The sequence below is a fragment of the Pogona vitticeps genome, chromosome 2, assembly GCF_051106095.1.
Source record: "Pogona vitticeps strain Pit_001003342236 chromosome 2, PviZW2.1, whole genome shotgun sequence".
Lineage (NCBI taxonomy): Eukaryota > Metazoa > Chordata > Lepidosauria > Squamata > Agamidae > Pogona > Pogona vitticeps.
The window spans coordinates 28,793,048-28,809,812 of NC_135784.1; the positions used below are offsets into that span (position 1 = coordinate 28,793,048).

General features: G+C 43.6%; 1 protein-coding gene across 1 annotated transcript in view; it reads left to right on the plus strand.

Annotated features, from left to right (window-relative positions):
- The first annotated feature begins 2,803 nt into the window (after positions 1–2,803).
- The window catches only part of SAPCD1 (suppressor APC domain containing 1), a 40,968-nt gene continuing 27,006 nt past the window's right edge, over positions 2,804–16,765 (plus strand). The window contains exon 1 of the mRNA XM_072989105.2: positions 2,804–3,382. Within this exon, the coding sequence (XP_072845206.2) occupies positions 2,938–3,382 (445 nt within the window). The 5' untranslated portion in view covers positions 2,804–2,937. The remainder of the gene's footprint in view (positions 3,383–16,765) is intronic.

The window sequence follows — 16,765 nt, forward strand, 5'->3', positions numbered from 1 at the left end:
CTAGTTTCTTTCTCTTGGTCTTTCTTTCTCTCCCTCTTTCCCCTATATTTTTTTCTGGCCATATTGTGATTATCCACTCCTTTCCCTAGCTGCCTATTCCAGCATGTTGTTATTACACTCACAAATCTGTTCCTGCAGAAGTGTGTTTGACATCTGGTTAGCACGACAGATGTTTTCCCCGTGCCCCATCTTTCTGGTGGGAAGCTGAGGTGATCGGGAGCATTAACATCTCGAGGGCATAGGAAAAAAAAAGGAAATTTCAGCCTCGTTCAGACTGGATGATCCCTGGTGAGAAGACGCAGGCCTCCCACCCCATTGTATCCCTCCCACCACCTTCTCTCATCCTCTCATTGACCATCTGGCTTCAGGAAAAGATTTTCTTTTTCTTAAATCACTGCCATGATATCTGTACCAGACTTTGATTGATGGGTTCCCGCCAACCAGAAGAGCCAACAATGTCATTTGGGGATTCCACTATAGAGATGTGGAGTTAGAACAGATCATGTTATCCTGAGAAATGTCTCTCTCCTCCCCTTGCAATACCAACATCCAAGCCTACTCCAATCTCCATGGTCAATCCTGCAGTTTGCTCCATGACTCTCAATGGGACTTGATCCAGTTGGCATAACTGAAAGCTGAAGGTTTTGCAGAGCGCTCTGCCCATGAAGATGTTGTGCTCCATGTTTCCTGAGAGGATTCTGCCCTCTGTAATACTTTTTGTTTCTTTTAAATAAATAAGCTAATGAAATCAGATCTTGGTCTGATATTCTGATTTGTAAGAAGTCCTTAAATCATCACAGGAACTGCTGGATAGCTTAGTGCACTGGTTCTCAACCTTGGCTTACTCAGGAGTTGTGGACTGCAACTCCCAGAAGCCTTCACCACCAACTGTGCTGGCTGGGGTTTCTGGGAGTTGCAGTTCAAAAACATCCGAGTAACAAAGGTTGGGAACCTAGGGCTTAGTGGGTTATATATCTGGCTGCAGAACCAGAGTTTGGGAGTTTGACTCCCAAGTATACCTCCTTGACATTGATGGACTCAATTGATCCATATGGTCCTTTTCAGTTCTGCAGTTCTAAGATGATGATGATGATTGATTGAAGAAAGGAATGGTAAGCCAATTCTGAATAGTGTCTACTTAGAGAACCTTGAAAATGGTCGCCATAAGTCACAATCAACTTCATGGCAAGTCATCATCATCAACACCGTCATCATCAATATTAGATCTCTCTTTAGACAACCTTGCTTGCCTTTATATACCATCCCAATCAACTAAAGTTTCTAGTGCAGTGAATATTCAAAGGCATGTATTACTCTAGCCTTTATCTTATTTTTCTGGCCGTTCCTTCTGTTTGCCAGAGGTGGCCAGCAGACTCAAGCAATGCTATTAATGGCAATATGCAAGTCAGCCATGGCCATAAACTGACGTATCTTTAATGTATAAAATGGGTAGGGACATACAGGATATTAACCAAGCAGTTCCATATAATCTCAAGATTAGACTACTGTAATGCGCTCTACATGGGGCTACCTTTGAGGCTACTGCGGAAACTACAGGTGGTGCAGAACGTGGCGGCCAGATTACTTAGTGGAGTGAAAAATTTCCAACACATCTCATCCACTCTGGCTGCTTTGCATTGGCTGCCCATCCGTTTCCGCATCGACTTCAAAGTGATGATGCTCACGTACAAAGCCCTAAATGGTTTAGGGCCTCGATACTTGGCGGAATGCCTACTCCCACCAAGATCTACCCGGATCACCCACGCGAGTCAGGAGGTGAGGCTGAGGAGCCTAATGCCGAGGGAGGCCCAGAAGGAAAAGACAAGAAATCGGGCCTTCTCGGCGGTGGCTCCTTGCCTCTGGAACAACTTACCTCCTGAGATTCGTGTGGCCCCCTCGCTGGGTATCTTTAAGAATCAATTAAAAACATGGCTGTTTCGGCAGGCCTTCCCATCAGATAATCCCTGACGCCCCCCTGACACCCTTTTCCCTCTCTTACCATTCCTTTCACTTTGTGTAATGTTTTATTATTTAATAATTGTTTATATATCAATTTTATTGTAGTATTTATGTTGTTAGCCGCCTAGAGTGGTCATGACCTGACCAGATAGGCGGGATATAAATAAAATAAAATAAAATAAAATAAAATAAAATAAATATCTGAGTGACAGCCAGATTCATTAACTCCCTTCTCTAACTCGTTGTATGTGGTGTGGCACATGAGTGGGGTGCAAATGTAAGACCTATAAGGAGAAAGAAAGAAAGAAAGAAAGAAAGAAAGAAAGAAAGAAAGAAAGAAAGAAAGAAAGAAGGCCCTAATGATCTTGGAGTTTGGGTTCAGCTGCCCACCAGAGAGAAATCAATCTCTCTCTCTGACTCTCTCTCTCTCTCTCTTTCTCCCCCACCCCCAGAGGGGAAGCTACCTCGTTAGACAGAGCCGCTAATCATCTGGCGTCCAAGGCGATTATCTGCCATGGGTCACATGACTCCAGTCCCAGCTGCCTCCCCCTTGCCTGGACCAGCTTGGCCAATCTGACTCAATCAGATATTTCGACTCTGACAAACTAGAGGGAGAAAAGCCTCAGAGCCACCCTGACCGCTCATTGCAGGGAGACAGAAAAGGACGCTGGTGCTCCGCTTCCAACTAACCTCTAGACCTTCTGTTTTCGGCCAGCAGGAGCTCAGTCCCCTCCCAGAGAGAGAGAACCCAGGCGTCCTGCTACCCCTGTAGAATTCCCCTCTTTCCCCCCTCTCTGGCTTTCACTGGCACAGTTTCATTCTACTTGTTTTCGCAGCTGCTTTCCAGCTTTCTCCTCTACTCTCTCCTAATCCTCCTCTCTGACAGACTAGGTGACCCGGTTCCCAAAGGCCTCTGTTGTAAAGCCCCAGACCTCTCGAGGAGCTTTCTCTTCCCCAATATCCTAAACCTGATTTCAAATGAATTCTGAGGGGCTGACAGCCCCACCCCTTCCCCCCAACCCCGAAAATCCTGCTCCCAGCTTAGGCACCCGCCTGCCCCGTCCTTTCCTCCACAGTCTCCGGACTCTCTTTGAAATCCTGGATGACCAGAGGAGCGGGACCATCCACGTCTCCGAAATCGAGAGCCGTTGGGGTCGCGGTGGCTCTGGAGTGAGACCTCTAGGAGACCAAGAGAGAGCCCAGCTTCCTTCCGGCGTTCTCCAGGCCCTCCAGCAAGTGGCAGAGCCGTGCGGGGGGTATTTAAGTTTCCCCCGCCTAGTGGCCGGGCTAAGAATTGCCCTCCTCCGGGCTGAAGAAGAAGAGGATCGCGCCGAAGCGGAGAAAGCAGGAGAAAGCGCTCGAGCTGAGCAGGCTGAAGGCGGACAGAGCGCATCCCAGTCCATGAAGAACTTGAGTCGGATACGTAAGTGAGATCAGAAAGCGAGAGGTTGCTCTCTTAGAGAGGGAGTTGCTCATGGGAAAGATTTCTGGTCCTTTCTGACGTGATGAGGGGGGGCACATTAGAAATCTTGACTCCCAGGTTTGGAGGCAGGAGGAGGCAGATCAGACTTTAGTAGCAATGAAAGTGCATAAGGAGTGGACAACAAGTAGCATTAGGAGACGCATCCAAGTTTTGTATAGGGCTAGCGTTAGGTAAAGTGGTCTCAAGCAGCAGATAATTAGTGGTATGGAGGAGGAAGTAGTGACAGCCCTGAGACCACTTCCTTCCTCCTGGGACCTGGAGGCCAGAGCTGTGTGTTAACCCAGAAATGAATTAGCTTGCAGGCCTCCCTTGAGGTGAAGAATAGGGTTCCACCATCGGCATTGAATAAGATTGAACTGCTACTCCAGCCAGCTTCTATAGGTGTTGGCATTTGGGTGGCAATTGGTTTTGTAGGCCTCAAGGCAAGTGATGGGCATCACTGTTGAGTTTACCTAGCTAGGAAAAAAATAGAAGTCCCCAATAAGCAGCCTAGTTTGATCTGCAAATACCTTTGGGTGAAACCTTTGGATAAATCATTTCTAAAAAATCTTTTGTTCCGATTACTTTTCTCAGTGTTTGAAAAGTAACTTCTTGATACTCCCTGTGATGTTGGAAAAATAAGCCGATACTGTAGCTTTCAGGCAGCACACTAATTATTTTTTTATCCATCCCTGTGATACGATTTAAAAGCAGACAACCTTAGCTGATGTGAGCAAGATTGATAGTCCATGTGGTACAGTATATACAGTAGTTCATGTGTTGGGCTAGGCCCAAATCTCATGATGTTTAGTGGGTGATACTGGCTTGGTCACTGCCCTCTCCCACCTTACTGTGTTTTCTTGCCTAATTTACCTCATGGGGTTATTTTGAGGGTAAGAGAGGAAGAATCCTGCATGCTATCACAAACTCCTTGGAGGAACTGCAGATCAAATTGTGATAAACAGAGAAGCCGATCTCTTTTGCTTGCTGTAGTTGTAGTTCATGGCCACATAGCCACTTCTGACTTAGATTGCCCTGTGAATTACTGACCTCCAGAAAGTCCTGTGATTAACAGAGCTCGTCAGGTCATTGCAAACGAAGTATATGGCTTCCCTTACTGAGTCTATCTATATAATGTCTGATCTTCCTCTCTTTCTTCTGTCCTCAGCGGCTGTTAACATTATTGGCTTAGTGAGTCTTGTCATTATGTGCACCAAGTAGAATAGCCTCGGTTCTGTCATTCTTATTATTTGGGGAAATTCAGTCTTGATTTAATCTCGAACCCATTCATTTGTCTTTCGGAAGGCGCCTCTTACCTCTCCCCCAACACCACAGTTTGAACAAATAGGTTTTCTTCCTGCCGTCTTTCTTCATTGCCCTGCTTTCACTCCCATACAGAGTAATCCGGAGTACCATATGCATGGATGATCTTGGCTTTGTCCTCAAGTGACATGTCCATACACTTGAGGATGTTTTCCTTTTCCATGCATCTGTCCTTTCAAGTCTCTGCCTTCCTCTGATTTCTTGGCTCCAGCCTCCCTTTTAATTGACAATTGAACTGAGCTCTCGAAAATGTCAGTGGTGCCTCGCTTAATGATGTTAATTGGTTCCATAAAAAAATCGTTATGTGAAAACATTGTTAAGTGAAACACCATTTCCCATAGGAATGCATTGAAAACCGGTTAATCCGTTGCAATTGGAACAGATTAATGCTTGCAATCATTAGCCCACCTCCTGAAACCTATGCAAACTTAATTTGGTGTTGTTCTGAGTCGTCGTTAATTTTTGGTGATTTTTTAAATTCTCCATTGAAAGCCTTTGAACGGACCATTCAAAGGCTTTCAATGGAGAATTTAAAAAATCACCAAAAATTAACAACGACTCAGAACAACACCAAATTAAGTTTGCATAGGGTTCAGGAGGTGGGCTAACGATTGCAAGCATTTAAAACAGGTTTCTAACAATTTAAGACACTTTTACAGGAGCGAAAAAGGGACATCGTTAAGTGAAATTCCCCCATAGAGAACATCGTTAAACGATGGGGGAAATTCCTCAAAGAAACCCATCGCTGTGTGAATTCATCGTTGTATGAAGCAATCGTTGTGCGAGGCACCACTGAATATCCGTTTCGTCAACTGTTAAGTAATACTACTGCAGTCCTGACTTTTTAATCTTCATAATGTGTAACTGCAATCTTATTTTTGTACTTTCACCTTCATCATTTCAAGTTGAAACGTATGGTGTTATCTGCATATTTGAAGTTATGGATGTTTCTTCCAGCAATCACTGCTCTTCTCTCATCTGGATCTAATCCCGTTTTTTCATATCATTTGTTCTACATACAAATGAAACAGATAGAGAAATAAAATATACCTTTGGCTGTGTGACACCTGTAGGAAACTATTTCTTCACATTTTCTTCTAATGGTGGCCTTTTGTCCAGAATACAGGTTATACAGCAGAACAATCAAAGGTTGTGGCAGTTTTGTTTCTTACTTTGCATTCATCGTACTTACATAAAGTAAGTAACTTACTTACGTATAAAGCCCTAAACGGTTTAGGGCCTTGATACTTGGCGGAACGCCTACTCCCACCAAGATCTACCCATGTCACTCATGCGAGCCAGGAGGTGAGGCTGAGGAGCCTGATGCCGAGGGAGGCCCAGAAGGAAAAGACAAGAAATCGGGCCTTCTCGGCAGTGGCTCCTCACCTCTGGAACAATCTACCTCCTGAGATTCGTGGGGCTCTCTCGCTGGGTATCTTTAAGAATCAATTAAAGACATGGATGTTTCGGCAGGCCTTCCCATCAGATAACTCCTGACGCCCTCTCTTTCCTCTCTTACTGTTTTTTGCTTTGTGTAATGTAACGTAATGTTTTTGTCACTTAGAATTCTTTATATATATTTTATTGTATTAGTTTATGGTTGTTAGCCGCCTAGAGTGGTCCTCACCCGACCAGATAGGCGGGATATTAAATAAATAAATAAATAAATAAATAAATAAATAAATAAATAAATAAATAAATAAATAAATAAATAAATAAATAAATAAATAAATAAATAAAATACAAGAGCTCTGAAGGAGGAAAACTGATGGAGCCAGGCAGGTCTTTGGTCTGATCCAGCTTTGCAGCTGTTTCTCTGTATTTGATTATCATTTGGAATGGTTGTTCTTACATCTCTGAGAAAAAAAAATGTTTTGTTTCTCATGAGATTTGGACAATTTATCTATTTATTTAAAATATTTTTATCCTGCAAATTTTCTTAAGAAGGTCTCAAGGTGGCTTGTATCATTAAATACACAATATTGAAAGTTAAAGCTACTAAGTATAGAAATACAGTATAAAGTGGATCAAACAAATGCCACACCGAAAGACGGTAAACAGCAGCAAACAAAAAACATATTATATGCAGTAAGGCACAACAATCCATTTAAGAATCCCACTCAGGCAGCCATTCATTAAGGAAAAGCTTGCTTGAAAAGCAATCTATACATTACTTTTTAGCATGGATGCGTTACTGAAACAGCAATGTCTACATTGGCTCGGGCATGTCGTGAGAATGGCTGATGGTCAGATTCCAAAAGATCTCCTGTATGGAGAATTAGTGCAGGGACATCACCCCAGAGGGAGACCACAGCTGCAATACAAGGATATCTGCAAGTGGGATCTGAAGGCCTTAGGAATGGACCTCAACAGATGGGAAACCCTGACATCTAAGTGTTCAGCCTGGAGGCAGGCGGTGCATCACAGCCTCTCCCAATTTGAAGAGACCCTTGTCCAGCAGGCTGAGGCAAAGAGGAAGTCCTGAAACCAGTAAAATCAGGGAGCTGGATAGGGGACAGATTATATTTGACCTCAGTGTGGAAGGGATTGTCACTCTTGAATAGGCCTTCTCATCCACAATAGACACTGTTCGAAGTCTTCTCTTCAGAGCACATTACCATAGTCTCTTGAGTCGGAAGGATGCCTAATCTAGCTTGAAAAGAAAGACTTGTGCTTGCTTGCAGAAGGACAACAAAGACAGGCCCAACTTGGCCTCTTGTGGGAGGGAGTTCCACATAGTAAATGTCATAGTAAATGTGGCAGCCAGTATACCCTTATGCATTTTCCATACTTCTTTTTCTTTTGTACTGTGCATATCAATTTATTTACTTGAGCTGTGTTTGAATGATTCCTCATCTAAAACTCCCCAATATAAAAAAGTACCCTGAAAAGCTGGAATAAACCTAAATGTCCTGATGTGTTAGCCTTCTACAGGGAGAGCATATTCCTGCTGTGAGAATGTGTTCAAATAAGCAATGGTCAGTTTAGCTGCTCCTATGAAACGTTGCAGTTTTGCTGCCTCTATAAAACTACATTGTACCTTTCTCCTCTGGATCTGGGCCCCTAGTTTTCCTCCATTTCCCTATGATGGGGGCTGGGTGGGAGAGATTTTGTACCATTGGCATTTTGATTAGAACTTACTAGATGTGCACTCCAGTATGTGAACTGGAACACGATTGTTTTTCTATATTTACACTTTTCAGTATTTTCAGTATTTTACTAACAGATAGATAAACAAATATACAGAGAGCTGCTGAGATAGAGATTAGTGTGAAGGACTGGGATTTGCGATATTCCGTTTCTAACCCCCTACTGGACCATGAAACTCATTGGGTGGCCTTAGGCCAATCATTCTTTCTGTCAGCCTGACCTACTTCACAGGCTTGTTGTCTAGATAAAGTGTGAACAAGGGGAGGGGGAGAGCCAGGTATGCCACAGGGGAACTCACTAGGAGATATTGATACATGAATGAAACAAACACATAAATATAAAAATGTGTAGGTTAACAGAAACAACAACAACAACAGTATAGAGCATCACTATAGCAAGGAAAACTAAAATGTGTTAATTAAGCAAAATGATGTTCAGTAAAGGCTGTCATATTTTGGGCATATCATAAGAAGAAGGCAAGGTTCAATGGAAAATACAAAAATGCTGGGAAAGTCTTCTGAGAGCAGCAGAGAAAGAGAATGACCAAATACGTATATACGAGATGAGCTCCCCAGATGTTTTTGGACTAAAACTCCCAGAAACCTTCACCCCTAGCAGTGCTGGCCAGGATTTCTGGGAGTTGAACTCCAAGATAAAGATGGACACGAATCTCTGAATCGGTGGTTCGCGCTGGCTTGTTCAGTGGCCAAGCAGGTGTTCGACGCCTTTGCAGCTCCACCTCCTCCAGGGTGCCCCACTCAGAGATAGTGCACAGAGGATGTGGGGGCCGGGAAGCTGGGGTGCTGCCTCTGAGGGGCAACTGCTGGAGGTAGAGGGGCTGCAAAGGGCCAAATACCTGTTTGGTCGCTAAACAAACCAGCATGAACCACTGAACCAGGGATTCATTCCCATCTCTATTCCAAGAAAATCTGAGGACCCAAAGTTGGGAAGCACTGCCCTAAAGGAAGCCTCGACTCGATGGCATCCTTCAGTTTCAAAAAACTATGGTATCGTGCTCTGTATGGAGGACTTGGAACAGCGTCTAGTGTGGCTGAGAAGGCCAATTCGAGAGTGACAATCCCTTCGACATTGAAGACAAATACAACCTGTCCCCTGTCCAGTTCCCTGATTTTGCTGCTTTTGTAACTGCCTCTTTGCCTCGGCCTGCTGGACAAGGGTCTCTTCAAATTGGGGAAATTGCCTGCCTCCAGGCTGAACGTTCAGATGTCAGGGTTTCCCATCTGTTGAGATCCATTCCTAAGGCCTTCAGATCCCGCTTGCAGATGTCCTTGTATCAAAGCTGTGGTCTCCCTCTGGGGCGATTTCCCTGCACTAATTCTCCATACAGGAGATCTTTTGGAATCCGACCATCAGCCATTCTCACGACGACATCATCATCATCATCATCATCATCATCATCATCATCATCATCATCATCATCATCATCATCATCATCATCATCATCATCATATAATTTATTGTCATTGTAAGTATATACACAGTATACCCATACAACGAAATTCACAGACACCCAGAGACCAGACACATGCACACACATAACATTCCCCAAACACTCCCCACCCACTAGAAGTCCCCCACTAAAAATACAAACATCTACACCTCAGACCAAGTAACACAGTCCAACTAATTATTCACTACTGGTGGTCTTTAAGCTCATTATTAATTGGAATTATAGCTCTAGGATAAAAACTATTTAGAAAACGTGTGGTCCGAGTCTTAATTGTTCTATATCTTCTGCCAGACGGTAACAGTTCAAAAAAGTTATAAGCAGGTAACAGTTCAAAAAAGTTATAAGACATGCCCAAGCCAACATAGATGTCACTGTTTCAGTAATGTAAATATGCTAAAAATTCCAGCTCGCTGTAGAACTACTCAATTTGGAACTTTGTCCAGCCAAGTGATACCAAAAATGCGTCAGAGGCAACACATATGGAACGTGTTCAGCCTCCTCTCCTGCCGTGCACGAAGGGTCCAGGACTCACTGCAATACAGGAGTGTGCTCAGGACACAGGCTCTATAGACCTGGATCTTGGTATGTGTCGTCAGCTTCTTATTGAGCCATACTCTCTTTGTGAGTCTTGAGAACATGGTGGCTGCTTTCCCAATGCGTTTATCCAGCTCGACATCTAGAGAGAGGGTGTCAGAGATTGTTGAGCCAAGGTACACAAAGTAATGAACAACCTCCAATTCTTGTGTGGAGATGGTAATAGAGGAAGCCACAGCCTTGACTTTACAAGAGCTGAGCATGGCTGTTGAGGACAGGACTTTCTCAGTCACAGAGAGAGGGTCACCATAAGCCAGAAGTGACTTGGTGGCATGTGACAACAACAATGCTTATATTAAGGCATAACAAGAAATACAAATACATCCGGGTTTTTTTTTCTGGCCACTTTGAAAAACGGTCTCACGACTTAATGTGGAAATGGAATGGGCTGAGTCTAAAATTTTAAAACTTGGAAGTGAGAAGAAAACATGATTATCAGCTTTGTTCCTCAGTACCTATGATAGAAATGTTGAGGATGTGGATAATTTCTTTGTAGATATTGCATGCCATAGATGGAGCATCAACACGAGTGTGCTGGGGGATAAAGGTACTCAAGTAACTTTTATGCATTGACGTAAATTATTAAAAACCTACCTCTTGAGGCAAATGATTGCCACCAGATCTAATTCAAGAAGAACAACAAAAATACAGAGCCATCACAAATACAAAAGCTTAACAATTAAACAGGTCCTCAAATATACCAAGCTAATCACCATTAATGATTGAAGCCATAGGGTGGCCACTTTTATGAGAAGACAGGGGTCCCGTACTTTTAAAAGAGGTGCAGAAGAGGATATTTCAGCAGGTGTATCTTGCTTGACAAGCTGCACCGGCTCGAATCTCCTTTGCTAGTCAGGTATTCAAGGCAGAAGAGCCGTGTCCTGTTTTGAGTGTGGCCACCCCCATTAAGCCCCAAACACCATTAAAAATACCACTTAAACCAGTTAAAAATCAATCAGATCACAGGATTTGTTTAGAAAAAGCACCAGAAATTGATGCCTCTTTACTCCTCACCTGAAAGCACTGATGCTTTCTGGCCTATGACATGATAAGAGAAAGATGTGCTTGGGGAAGAAGGGAGGTATCTCTTGTGTTTAGAGGTGAAGGTGAAATCAGAAGGGAAAGCATGAAGGGGGGAAGAATAGCCACAAGGCATCTGGATCCCATGGGGACCTTTCTTTTTCCACCGCTGTGTGGAAACCCTCCCTCCATGCCCCTAGCAGGCCTCCAGGCAGCTCAGTCGGGGCACCATACGGCCAAAGGTTTAGCGCTTCTGATCCTGTCTCCCCTGCCATAGAGACGACCAATCCTCTTACCCAGCTGCTCTGATCCAAGCCCCTACCCCCATCCTGCAAACACACACACAGAGAGAGAGAGAGAGAGAGAGTAAGGAGCTTTTGTTAATGGGCCATCCGCGGGACAGAGAGAGAAGGGGGGAAGGGGGATTAAAAATTGCACAAATAAACGTTTGGCTCCCACCCCCACCTCTCCATCCCTTTTCTCCAGTGAACTCATGGCAATATACATGGTTTCCCCCATTTTTGAGGATTGAAAAGAAACTGGCATAAGACTTTGGAAAGTTTTTTTTTTTAATCAACATGCCTTTCAAACCACTTTAAAAGTAATAGTAGAAAGTAACTGAAATGTATTACTCATTACACCAAGTACCTTTGTTACATTGCTATTTGTTACATTACTTTTAGATGTACGTATTTTTGTTCATTCTTTGTTATCCATCCACTCCTGGTAATGGCTTATTATGAATAACGACTTAATTCACTGGTTACTTCCAAGTTCTGCATGTTAGCATGTGAAGTGTATTTCTACTCCAGGTTTCAGATAGGCTGAGTTTGAGCCTGTCTTGAAAACGGCTGATTGGGACAAGACATACAGTAGCCAGCAACAATGATTTGCCTGTTTCTTCCTTGGATTTGCCTCTTCCCTATTTCCCCCATTCATTGCATAAAGCATGTGCTGCAGAGTAAGAATTAACCAGGAAGCGGGGGGACCAAAATATGTCCTCCTTAATTCATAATATTGGGGACAAAGTGAATCTCTAGGTTTCAACCAGACGGGCCTGTGCGTGTCAGGTTTTTCATTTAAGCTCTCTATATCCCACTGTTGGGTGGGTGTGTTTCTTTAGGTTTCCATCAGTTTTGCGGTTCTGTTGACACAGCAGGCTGGATATATTTGGATTAATTTTCCTGTGGTTAGTTGGCTCACCTCTGTGTTCACCCCTTACCTAAAGAGCTGAGCATTTTAATAGTCACACCTATAATCCCCACCTCCTCTCTCTCAGCAGTTCAGGTAAAGAAGCCAGAGGCCTCCTGTTTCTCCCTGTTTCTTGGAACGCTTTCATCCGTCCACATAGTTTCTCTGCATGAAATGGAGAACACAACTCTCATACTTCAAGAGCAAAAGGAATTTATTTATTTATTTATTTATTTATTTATTTATTTATTTATTTATTTATTTATTTATTCCGCCCCCTAGTGTAATGTGCCCTCCTTTTGTTGTTCAAGTTCCGCCAGCTGACCTTTCCTCTTCCCCAGAACTAGGGAAGGAGGAACAAGGGCCCTGGCCCTCCATTTTGATGATCTTCCCTCCATTTTCTAGGGTGGTTCTGGCCAGAAAGTCCCTATTGCCTACCCATCAAAAGACACTGTACAACTATTTCATCCTCCCTCTCTTAATAAAATTTTGACAGTAGGAAAAAAGGGATGGAAGGCAAGGTGGAAAAATATAGAAGGGGTGTCATGCCAAGAAGACATTCCCCCTGACCCCTTAAAGTAAAGGAGGCAAGGTAATTGCAAGATAAAGGCCTCATCCGGAAGAACCCCAACAAAGAGGCTGATTAGCCTGCTGCTTAGTCAAATGTTCACGCCTAAAGACAGCAATCAGGGGATGCACTTGCTGGAGTAAATCAGCCTCCACAATTTTACCTCACTTTTCTGGCCCTCGTCAAGGGGTTCTACTTTTTTCTTGTGATAATCAGAAACAAACCAAAAGCAAAGCTTCCTGTCAATTGCCAGTATCCTGATGTGGCTTAAGAAAAGGATGCTGACAAACTCAATGTTTCCTCAGCTCTGTGGAGGGGGCAGAGGAAGTGAATTTTTAAAAACATAGATTAGCACAGCACATTTATGCTGCATCACTTAAAAAAAATTAGATGGAAAACTAGATAGTGACACTATTTAGCCTGATCCGGCCCCATCTATAATGAGGATGTGGACAAGTGGAAGGTTCAGGCCCTGTTGGTATTGCTGATGAATAGCAGAAATGGGAAAGACAATTAGAATACTGTACAGAGGAAGAGTCTGGATGTTAAAATAGAAAGTGATCACATGGGGAAATAGATCACAGTTTGGACTGCTTTGTGAAGTCGTCCACTGCAATCACATGACACATGGGAAAATGCAGTGTGGCGCAATTCCTATAGGTGCCCAAGCTGGACCTTTATGATCTAGCTGTAGGGCTCCTATCTTATGGGGGCTGGGCTGGAGTGATTCTCTGACAGATGGGAGAGTTGTTTTAAGGGAGATCGCTCCTGTTAAAGAGATTTTTGTGTGTGTGTGTGCCATCAGACACCTGCTTTTCAGCTGTCTGATCATCTGGTCAAGCATAAGGCAACCTTGTAGGTTCCCTTGCACTCAATATATACTTTTCCAGACTCGATATAGCATTGTTTTACTGTCCAGATTGCAAAAAAATCCAAGCCGCATTTCTTAGAAATTTCCTGGCAGTTACTTTTGGTCATAAAAAGAGAGAGGTTGCTGTCTTTATACAGAACTTGTTCGTGGAGAATAGGTTAGGAGAAACTTTTAGCCTCAGATGGGGGGAACCTTGTATCCCTTTATACCTCACTGGGCCTCCCCTAATCTCTGGCTGTTAGATGTGTCAGCTGTGGATGATGGGGGATGATTCCAACAGTCTCTTGGTTCACTGACCCCCTTCCACTAGTTCTCAAGGTAACAGACTGTCGTTCTGGTTGTCCAATGGCCCATCAGGTGTGGTTAGATTTTTTCCTATTAAAGTGTGGTTTGCATGTAGCTCAACAGACATCACTTCTTGTTTGTACAGGCTTAAGGAATGGAAGGATGGGAAATACCTCTCCACGTATTACTTTGTTTCTGATGAGAAGTTTCCAAAGGCAGGACAGGATGAGATAAATGCAAGCAGAAAGTCAGCAAAGGCTGAAAATCTAATTTTATGGGCTTTATTGGAGACAAGTAAGTGAAAGGGAGAGCTCAGAAAAGTAGTTCTATGGTCCTGCTGGTGGAAAGATTCTGGGAGGTGTAATCCTACACCCCCTCCACAGATAGGCGTAAACATTTTCACAAAAATGTGCAACCTTTGGAGTTCTCTAGAACTCTTTGTTAGGTTGGGTAGTTTTTTTTTTTTTTTCTAAAAAGGGGCAAATCTGCATTTTCCATATTGGGACTGAATTCAACTGCAGACATGGTGTCTTAAAACATTAGCCAAATGCATCTTTCTTCCTACCCCCTTTTCATTCTTTTTAAAAAATTATTTCAACCATCTGGCCAGATAGAGGACTCGAAAGCTTGCAGATTTCTTCTGATTTGTACCATAGTTTGTCTAAATAAACCTGTTACCAGCCTGTGGAGAGTTTGGAGTTTCTTCTGTTCTCATAGCTCTCTGTGGCCACCTTTGATTTTGTAGTCACACAAAAAGTAATTTTTCCAGACTCTCGCAATAGATTAGTTAACAGCAAATCTAGATTGAGAATGATGCACAGATTGACAGTTGATATCTCAGCTGCGCTCTCTCTCTCTCTCTGTGTGTGTGTGTGTGTGTGTGTGTGTGTGTTTGGGATGGGGAGACTTTGGCAACTCACAATATCTGGTATGGAGCCACAGACATCCCTCCATCTGCTGAGTTGGCCCAGAGCTACTTCATTGTCTGGGCAGCTGCCATTCAGCCACCGACTGTCAACTGGCACCATACACTGCATGGACGGTAGTCCTTGTACATCAGCTGAGATCTGGGCAGTGTTCCCTGAGTTGTTCAGCATCGTCCTCTGCCATTCCCTCCTCCTTGTGCCCTTGCTCCCCACATAACTGACCAACTTGGAGGCTTGGCTGTCCACTTTCCCCCCTTTTCCTGGTGCAGTTTGCATGCTTTCTCTAGTTGGAACTGCAGAATGGAAAAGCTATTGTGGAGTAAGGGGTGCTTTACAAGTCTGCATTCCAGAAAATAACAGCAACACCCAGCCTCAAGGATATGAATAGATGAACAGCCCTAACACTTATAGAAGTTGCTTGATTAGATGATATTCAGCATTGGTTAGGTCTCATACTGGGTCCCGTTCTGGACACCATACTTTAAGAAAGATGCCAAAAAATGGAGAAAGTTCAGAGGAGGGCAGCAAGGATGATGAGGGGACTGGGAACCAAGTCCTATGCAGAAAGATTGAAAGAGTTGGCCATGTTTAGCCTTGAGAAAAGAAGACTGAGAGGAGATTATGATAGCACTTTTCAGATACCTGAAAGGTAGTCATATAAAGCAGGAGTCCCCAATCTTCTTCACCCCGCCAACCAGCTGGGGAAGGTGGAGCACCCCTCCATGCTCATGCGCATGCACGAACAAGCACACACTCTCTCACACACAAACAAGCATGCACTCATGTACATGCAAAAACAGCAGCACGGTGCTTGTGCAGGCGTGTGCCCTCATACACATGTGCAACCAGCAGCAAGGCACTTGTGCGGGTGCTGCACACTCATGTGCATGCGCAAATGGCAGCATGGCGCTTGCACTTGTGCACATGTGCAAACGGCGGCACGGCACTTGCACGGGCACGCTGGAGTGCGTGTGCATGCATGAATCAGCTGTGCAGGGGTGAGTGTGGGGGGGCAGGGCAGGAGGTCTGTCTCCGCAGAATGTCCCTACACAAGAATGATTTGAGTTAAGAACGGCTCTGTTTGCAAAACGTTGCTTCGACTTGAGAACGGAGCTTCGAATTTAAGAACAGGAAAAAGAAAAAAGAAAAAAAAGCCTTTCCTGCCCCCTTTTTTGACCTAAGTTCACCTTAGGACAAAAGAAGAAGAAAAAATTCGCCCCCTAGTGGTAGATATAGATTAACTGGCTTTGCATTAGTTCCTATGGAAACTAATGATTCGAGTTACAAACCGCCCATCGACCTAAGAACCAAAAACAGTCAGAACGGATTAATTGGTTTTCAGTGCATTCCTATGGGAAATGGTGCTTCGACTTAAGAACATTTCGACTTAAGAACGCAGTCCTAATACGGATTAAGTTCTTAAGTCGAGGTACTACTGTACTAGGAAATGAGGAAGAGGAGAAGCCTCTGAGCCATTTTTCTTCATCACAGATACATGCTATTTGTCTGTTTGCTTTAAAAAGCAAAGTGCTGCTTATATACGGCCCCGTAATGCTTAAAGTGTTCTCTGGGCAGTTGAACATTTAATTCTGCAGGATACATTGCACACACACACCCCAGCAAGTTGATTACTCAGTTTACCAACCTCAGAAGGATGGAAGACTGAGTGAACCTTGAGGTGGCTACCTGGTCCACAGCTGACGCATCTAGCAGCCAGTGTAACCACTGCACCACAAGGCTCCTTAATTAATTAATTAATTGCTTGCATTTATATACTAGCGGCAAGCCTCTATTCTGAGCAGTTTACAATAATGTAAATAAATCCCTCTCACCCCACAACCATCAAAAATACAAGCAATTCCTACAAAACCTATGATGGTGACAGCTGTGAAAATACTATAAAAACTAAGAAGAAATAAAACTTAAAACAAAAGATCGAGGTCTC